The 9,243-nt window shown below is 39.4% G+C and overlaps 1 protein-coding gene and 1 pseudogene across 1 annotated transcript; both read left to right on the plus strand.

Annotated features, from left to right (window-relative positions):
• The first annotated feature begins 2,619 nt into the window (after nucleotides 1–2,619).
• LOC110753168 (uncharacterized) lies at nucleotides 2,620–4,854 on the plus strand (annotated as a pseudogene).
• A 59-nt stretch (nucleotides 4,855–4,913) lies between these two features.
• LOC148294872 (uncharacterized) lies at nucleotides 4,914–5,586 on the plus strand. Its single transcript, XM_088251890.1, has 2 exons — nucleotides 4,914–5,234; nucleotides 5,332–5,586. Exons 1-2 carry the CDS (start codon nucleotides 4,914–4,916, stop codon nucleotides 5,584–5,586), a joined length of 576 nt encoding a protein of 191 aa, XP_088108016.1.
• The last annotated feature ends 3,657 nt before the right edge of the window (nucleotides 5,587–9,243 follow it).

Below are 9,243 nucleotides of genomic sequence, written 5' to 3' on the forward strand. Positions count from 1 at the left end.
AGATGATGCCTTGTATAATCTATAATGTTTAATAACATATATAATGATGAAAATTTAAAACTCACATACATGAAGGGTAGACAATCCTAGGATAGTAAGCATGAGAGAGGAGGTAATAAGCAGGGCTTCCAATGTAGATGTACACATGATGAATGAAAATCAAGTAATTCATAGAAAATTACAGCACTCTTTCTGAAATACAACACCAAGTGAACATCCAATTGTCAGTTAGTAAGAGAAGGCACAAGGTCAGCAAAAAATTAGAGAGACTAAAAGGAAACTAAAGAAACTAACAGAGGCTTTTATTGTTTGGTTGTTATGTAGCTTTCATTAAAACCCCAAAAAGGAGGCAACCTTCACACGCATTTAGTAGAATACTGACAAGAAGAAAAAAAAAAAATCAATCATAACAAGCTTCCAAAGATTATATTCATAATCAATGGGGCTACAGGACGATGAGAAATCCTCGCAACCCATCCCACAAGACCAAGACTACAAACAAAAGCCAAAAAAACCACATAAAAAAGAAGAATCTGGGCTAAACAAAGGCAAACAAAGCAACACTCCAGAGCCCAGAAAAGAAAAAAAAGAAAAAAGAAAGAGACTTAAGACTGACATCATAGCACATTCAGGAATCCGAATACGAAAACAAGATGCAACTTGTAGACACAAGAACCAACTCAGAAAAATAAAAAAAATCAATTGGAAAAGAGAAAAAAACACCAAAAATTGATGAATGCAGCAGTAAACTCAAAATTAAACTAACATTACCAAATCTACATCTAGTTCAACACTAATATGAAATCCTCACCTTGTCTCCAAATTAATGGTCCAAATACAAATTAAAAAATTGAAAACCTGCACAGACCATAGCCCAATATTAAAACCTAAAACTTACAATATAAATTAGAAAACTCAAACCTTGAATAATTAAAATTATCTTTTGGCATAGGGAGAGTGATGCCCATAAGGATGCCCATTACTAAACTTTCTGGCTAAGATGGTTTCAGTTTAACAAAATTGAAACCCTAAACTTTCTATTTCAAAGGATGCCCATCACTCACAAATTTGTGCCACCCACCTTTGGTGCTCGTATCTAAGAGAGAGAGAGAGAGAGAGAGAGAGAGAGAGAGCAAGCCAAATCATACAAGATTAATTAAATGTAGGGCTAACGACAAAAGACACCCTGCTGGTTTAGGGTCATTCTCAAATTGGGCCCCAGGGTATCAATTTTATCAATTTACGCCCTTATGTTTTCAACTTTGTCCAATTTCATCCTTCCGTTAAGTTGACCAGACAATCAATCGTTAAATGCTGACGTGGCACCCGTGGGACCCACCCCACCAGCAGATTGACCATTCTGCGCATGCCAGTTGAAGGGTAGTTTTGGGTTTCGACAATTCCAAAAAAAAGAAAAAAAAAACATGGAAATAGCGCCCAAATTGGGCACGCGTTGCAAAGTTGGAGATCGAAGACAAAGCCCCAAAGACTTGATTCGTCCTCAACCTCAGTTTAACCTAAATCCTAAATCTCCATAGCTCAGAGCTCATATCTACGATTTCGAAGAAGTGAGAAGAAATGAGTTGGGATTTCAGGGCTCCAGGCTCTATGCATCCCTCGTATGGTAAGTTGGTTTAAATTTTTGCGATTTGGGCTATCTGTGGTGAATGGGTTAGAGGTCGTATAGAGATATTGTGGTTTGAATGTTGTGTTTTATAATCTGCGTGAAATAGTGGGAGAAGTATGAAAGATTTTGTCGAATATAGGTGGTCCTTTTGCATATTTCGAATATAGGTGGTCCTTTTCCATATTTCGAATATAGGTGGTCCTTCAAGCTAAGCATGTGCTGGCAATGTCTGCCTTTAATAAGATCAAAGTGTCTGCCTTTAAGGCAAAAGTGTTTGGTGGAAGGGTGTGAAAATGGTTGTTTAATAAAAACTTAGCCTTTTCTATAATGGGTTTAGGGTGAAAATAATTGAAAACTGTGTTTTGATTTTTGTGTAATGTGTGAATATTGTGTTTTGTGTTGTGTGTTACGTTTTAACTGAAAATAACTCATGTGTTTTATACCTGTAATATGTAGGTGATCCTGAATTATTTTCTATTTGAATGTACCATGGTGGTCAAATCTGTGGTAACTGTTATGCTTCTGGCAGTGTAGCTTGGTTTGATTATTGTGACAAGGATAGAATGTCAATGACTGAGATAGACAATATGGTAAGGGAGTTAGGCTATGATGGGGTGATTAGTTACTGGTATAGTATCCCTACCTATAGCAATGGTGGCCTAACAAAGCTTAATGATGATCAAGATGTCATAGACATGCTTGTATTTGTACCAGAGACTAGGCTAATAGACATCTTCCTACATCATGGGGTTGATAGTAGTGAGGGTTGGTTTTAGAGTCGATCAAGATCAAATCTGTTTGTTGATTTAGAAGTTGAAATTGTGCCTAACAGAGGAGTTGTGATTGAGGAGCTAGATGACAATTATGGGGCTATTGTTCCTATTGGTGGGAAATGCAAACAATGGAGACAATAGAAAAAAAAAAAACAAGTGTTGTGATAGAAGAGCTCAATGAAGAACCAAATAGGGAACAAAGTGGTGGGGGTACGCAAAATGCAAGGGCATCTTCTGCAAGACAGAGTGTTTCTGAAAAAAGGCAAAGAAAAAGCAGTAGAGAGGGAATCTTCTGCAGTGCCAACAAACAATGAAAAAGTCGTAGAGAGGGAATCTTCTGCAATGCAAACAGACAAAGAAAAAGCTGTTGAGAGGGAATCTTCTGCCCCTGTAGACAAAGGGAAAAGTAAAATCAGTTCTGTTTTTGGGAAAAGGAGGGCAAGAGCTTTTGGTAAAAGGAGGTGCAAAAATGTAACCACGACACGTGATAAAGAAGACCAAATGTCCAATACAGTAACTGAGGGACTAGTTGAGAATGAGGTTGTCGAAGCAACTGTAGAAAAGAGCAAGTTATCAAGATGTCATCCAATGAAGACAATAAAAAGCAAGGAAGAGGACCACAGTCTGTGATGATGAGGAGTCAGCAGACAGTATTGACTCTGATTTTGCAGATCCTAACTACAATTGTGATGATAATGATGATGATGATGATGTCAATTTTGATGAATGGGTGGACAAACAAACTGAGTGGGTTGGAGATGGGGCAAAAGGAAAATAGCCAGAGTCAACAAATGCTGGGGTTGAATCTTGGGATTGGGGTGCAGATGTTGAACTAGATTCAGAGGAGTATGATTCTGATAATGTGTAGCCTATATATGACTCTGATGATGACACTCCAATGACGGATAGATGGCCAGAGTTCAATTCGGCAACTGACATGGGAGATCCACAGTTTGAAGTTGGGTTGAAATTCAGTGATTGTAAAGTTTTTAGATCAGTTGTCAGAGAACATTTTATAAAGATGAATAGGGATGTTGTATTTGTGAGAAGTGAGGCTTTCAAGCTACATGTAGTTTGTGCAGATCCAGATTGTCCATGGGAGATATATGCTTCCAAAATGTAGAATGAGAAGACCCTGCAGGTTAAGAAATATGAGGGTGAACACACTTGTGGTATTGTTAGTTTGTGCATATCCAGATTGTCCATGGGAGATATATGCTTCCAAAATGCAGAATGAGAATACCCTGCAGGTTAAGAAATATGAGGGTGAACACACTTGTGGTATTGTTTGGGAGAACCCCACTGTCAAGTCTAGTTGGCTCAATGCCAAATATATGGAAACATTGAAGAGCAATCCAAGTTGGCCAGTTAGCTCATTCATGGAGACTGTGGAGAAGGATTATAACACTGGAGTTTCTAGGCAACAAGTTTATAGGGCAAAAGAGAGGGCATTGAGGCAGATTGAGGGAATATACACAGAACAATACTCCAGAATTTGGGATTATTGTGAAGAGTTAAGGAAGACCAATCCAGGCACAACAATTAAAGTTCAATGTGATTTCAATGAACAATTGGGTCATCCAGTGTTTCAAATGTTATATGTGTGTCTAGGTGCATGTAAATCAGGGTTTATTGCTGGATGCAGACCCATTATTGGATTGGATGGCTGCTTCTTGAAGGGTGCATATGGAGGGCAATTTTTAGAAGCAGTTGGTATAGATGCTAATAATGAAACATGGGTGATTGCGTATGCAGTGGTTGAGTCTGAGTGCAAGGACTCATGGGTTTGGTTTATGGAATTGCTGGTAAAGGATGTAGAGATTGTTAACTAGTTTGGATACACTTTCATATCAGATAAGCAAAAAGGATTATTACCAGCTTTTGAGCAAGTAGTCTCTAACAGTGACCACAGGTTTTGTGCAAGACATCTGTTCACCAACTTCATATTACAATTCAAAGGGAAAGCTTTGTCTGACAAATTCTGGGGCACTGCAAAAGCAACAACTGTTCCACACTTTGCAAGACAGATGGAAGAGCTGAAAAACCTTGATAAGGATGCTTGTGATTGGCTGACTGAACCAGAAAAACCTGCCAAGCATTGGTCTCGATCACACTTCAGCACTCATGTGAAGTGTGATATGCTTTTAAACAATATGTGTGAGTCCTTCAACTCATTCATATGGGCATGCAGAGATAAGCCAATATTGATCATGCTTGAGATAGTTAGGCGTAAGTTGATGAGGAGGATACAAGGCAGAAGGGACAAAATGAAGAATTGGACAAAGGCAATTTGCCCCAAGATTTTTAAGAAGGTAGAGATAAATAAGGCAAAAGCAGGTGGTTGTGTCACTATGTGGTCAAGTGGAGGCAAATTTCAAGTTGGCAATGGTGGGATTTCACAGTATATTGTGGACTTGGATTTGAGGACCCGTTCTTGCAGAGAATGGGATTTGACTGGTTGGCCTTTTTTTCATGGAGTGGTAGCTATAAATTACAATGGGGGGCTGAACGTAATGGATTTTGTGGATGCATGTTATCACACTGAGACATATTTCAAGGCATATGAAAACCTCATACTACCTATGAATGGGATGGAGTTGTGGGATAGAACTAATATGCCACCATGTGTGCCTCCTTCATACTCCAAACAACTTGGAAGGCCAAGAAAGGCTAGAAGGAAGGAAGCAGGTGAGTCAAGTAAGAAGGCCACTGTTGTTACAAAAGTTCAAGACTCACTGAGGTGTGGCCAATGTGGAAGAAAGGGCCACAACAAAAGGACTTGTCATAGGAATCTCCCCCTCCCCCAAACAAAAATCAAAAAGAGGAAGGCTGAGGTAAACATCTAAGGCTGAATATTTGTTAATTTTATAAATTTTTATGTTTTTGGAATATGATGCAACTAATAGTTTATTATTTTTTGCCTCATCTCAGCAAACTACTCAAACAAGTGAAGCTAGTTCCAATACAACAACAAGGCGAGCTAAGCCTGCAAGATCTGTGCAGAAAGGAAAATGGAAGAGAAAGGCCACCACTGCAGCTGGAAGTTCAAATGTACCACCAACTGATTCAACTGCTCCATCCTCAACATCTTCCCCTCCTGCATCAACTAAAGCTTCAACTGGCAATTCTTATTTATTGAGGAAACGACCTATGGTTGTGGGAGCATCAGACTTGAGCAAGGAATGATGATGGTCTTGCACACTTGTCTTTCTTTTAATGGTGGGAAATCACAGACTTCTATTAGCTGGTTTGGTTAGGTTAGGTTATTTTGTTATCAGAAGACAGTTTTACCTATATTAGATGGTTGGGTTAGGTTATAATGTTTTTTTGGAAGACAAGTTGCATTATTTTGGGAAGATTAGCTTGTGATATTTTGTAAGATAGGTTCTTTTTTTTTGGAAAACAGGTACTGTTTTTTTTGGAAAACAGGTTCTGTTTTTTTGGAAAACAGGTTCTGTTTTTTTGGAAAACAGGTTTTGTTTTTTTGGGAAGGTTGTAAATGTTATTCTGTGGCCTATTTTGTTGTTATGCTGCAAGTGGAAATGTAGAAACAAGTTGTTGGAAAGAACAGGTCCATTTTGTACATATTATTGCATTACCAAAATGTCACATTGTATGCAGATTAAATAGCCATCATGCTCATTCCCATTACATAGCCAAAATGTTCATTCCCATTACATAACCAAAAGCACAGTGCTTTCCATACCAAAGGCACAGTGCAGACCTAACCAAAAGCACACTACATTACACCACAAGCACAGTACTTCCAATACCAAAAGCACAGTGCAATCCTAAAACACCCCCTTTCATGCCAATTCCTAAGTCTTCAACTTCAATCCATCTGATCCACCATTCCCTCCAACGAAGAACATTGCAATAAGTATCCATGACACCACCAATGCTGCCCAAAGAACCTTCTCTCTACGTCTAGCCTTTGATAGTGAATTCTCCAATTTATCCCGCGATTTTAGCAACCCTGGAATCACAACTTTAGACCTTTCACACATTTCCATATCGTACCAAACCCAGAAATCACAAGCTCCTCTACCCTGTACAAAACCCACTCTGTAAATTCATATTTGCACCTGCTACAATTCAAAATCTAGTATTTTGCATCAAATCCAGCTTTTTACCTTTGCACACACAGCGAATCGCCTCCTAGGATTCGAAATTGTCCACTACGTTAGGATTCTTGCATTCTTACCACACCAACACACCATCGCCTTATGCTCCATTTCTCCTTCGTTTTCTGGGTTAAGGAGCCAATACACTTGAATAAACCTTTTGGGTGGCTCACTTCTTCGAAATTGTAGATCTGAGCTTTGAGGTTGAGGACGAACAACGTCTTTGGCGCTTTGTCTTCGATCTCCAGCTTTGCAACGCGTGCCCAATTTGGGCGCGATTTTGAGGTTTTTTTTTTGTTTTTTTTAATTGTCGAAACCGAAAACTACCCTTCAACTGGCATGCACAGAATGGTCCATTTGCTGGTGGGGTGGGTCCCACGAGTACCACATCAGCATTTAACGATTGACCGTCTGGTCAACTTAACGGAAGGATGAAATTGGACAAATTTGAAAACATAAGGGCGTAAATTGATAAAATTGATACCCTGAGGCCCAATTTGAGAATGACCCTAAACCAGCAGGGTGTCTTTTATCATTAGCCCTTAAATGTATGGGCAATTTATGAAGTTGGTTTGATGTGGAAATGATTGGATTAAGAGTGTTTAATATCAATTTGGACTCAAAACACATTTGAAGTGATCTTTTCGACTGAAAATTTAATGATTTTTCAAAGGACGTTCAAGAAATTGAACTGTGAAAATTATAATTTCGGACTAGGAAAATCAAGCTTGATCTCACGAACGCATAGGCGCAAATGGGTCATGAATCGGAGCTATAACGAAGGAGAAATTAAATTTCGAATTTTTGAAATTTAATTGGAGGGCTAAATAGTGAATAGTGAACAGTGCTATTTTCGGAATTCTATAAGTTGGAGGATCACTATACAACTAGCAGAAAAGCCCATAATTTTCAGAAATTTCGTTTTGGTCCAAATCCTCACCGGAGAGGCAATTTCCAACGGCTTCTGCAGTGGCGTCCGATGACAGTTTTCAACACCGCCAACCCATATCGATAAAGGAGCATCCCGTGAACATAACCCAACTGGAATCATGGTGATTGGATCAACTGTAATCATGGTGATCGTTCGTCCACAATGAAACCCATAACTTTGGATGGCGATTTGACTACTTTAGAGGTGGATTCATCTAAACTTCCAAGTTTTAAAGTTGTTTATCTCGTCGAGTTACTTAAGGTACCTTAGTTTTGGACGGGCAATTTTAAGATTTTTCCGTCGCCGGAATAGTACCTGGAAGTCTGAGTTCAAAAGATAGTTTGTAGTCCTCGAGGTGGTGAGCTTGGTGGTGTGCTCCGTTTTGCGAGAGTTCGTCGTTTGACTAACGATTGGAGCCTCGCAAATTTGGACAGTTATATCAGAGATGATTGGATCGTTATATCGTGTCCGATTTTATATATGTTGTAGTTGATGTTGTGAGGAGTCTTTAGGTATAAATGGATTGGCAATCGAACGTCCCGATCTTAAGTTAGTGTGTTTTGAAGTTAAGGCGATCGATCTCCATTCGATTTTGCGTGATCGTGCGATCAAGAATGATTCGACCTTTGGATCGGGCCCAAATTGATGCAGAGTGATGTCGAGACTATTTAGAGTCCATTGGTGCGATCAGATTTGAAATCGGAGGTCGGTGGCCAGAGGTGGATTTTTGGAGTGTCGGTTGGACGGCTGGGACCCACAGGACCCAAATAGTGACTTTTTAGACAATGGGTGTCATTGGTCCTGCTTTGACGTCGACAGTGTGTATGTCACAGTTTCGGAGTGTTTTGGACGATAATTGATTGCTTTGGATCCCTGGCTGGTCCGAAGGGCATTTTCGTCATTTGGACGTGGAATCTCGGATTTGCTCGAGATTGAAGATCCACGACGTGGTTGGTCATGACAATTTTGGAGTTGTTGGTGACTTTCGCGAGTCACGTGAGAGGTGCGTCTCGAGTGATGTGTGCCTCGATTTGCGTGCAAGTGCACAATTAGTTGAGATGAGCGAGGAGCTCAATTATTATTGGATTAACATGTTGTGGTGGTTTTTGAGAAACTGTTTTGTGTGAGTTTAAAATCAATCAAATGTGTTTTGATTGTAAATGAGTTGCAGGTTTTTGCAAAATGGATGGTATTCAGGGGAATGACCATGATATGTTGTGATTGTATTGTGGTGTTCATAAATGAATGGCCACATAAATATATATAAATAAATATTTATTGTTGTGGTGATTGTATTTGAGATAGAAAACAATGTTTAAGGTGCAAAGTGCATTTTGTTGTTTTCGACGTGTGTTGATGTTGTGATTGGAAGGATAGATGCGAGAATGCACTGATTCCTTCAATTAGAAGAGAACCAGCAGGATGGTTTGACCATGGCAACTAATTAGGGAATTGTAGCCTTGGGGTGCGAGGCTCCAAACCATTTAGAGATCTAAGTGTCGCCATTACAATGTTCATGAGGGTAACACATAGTTACTTGACGGCTTAGGCACGAATTCGTGAACATGCATCGTGCCATTTCGGATGGTGTAGGTGTTTGTGAGTTGGGAGAGTCTAGCGTATTCTCACTTATTTGTCCAAGGGTGACATTTATGAGTTGTGTTTCTAACAGATTTAAAATAGATTTTGAGGTCACAGGTGGTGACTTGACAATTCTTGAAAATAAAAGAATTGTGATTGGGGTGAGTTCATTGATTATGAGTACCTTGATTATACAAGGATCGTGGT

The sequence above is a fragment of the Prunus avium genome, chromosome 4 (genome assembly GCF_965620075.1).
Source record: "Prunus avium chromosome 4, drPruAviu1.hap1.1, whole genome shotgun sequence".
Lineage (NCBI taxonomy): Eukaryota > Viridiplantae > Streptophyta > Magnoliopsida > Rosales > Rosaceae > Prunus > Prunus avium.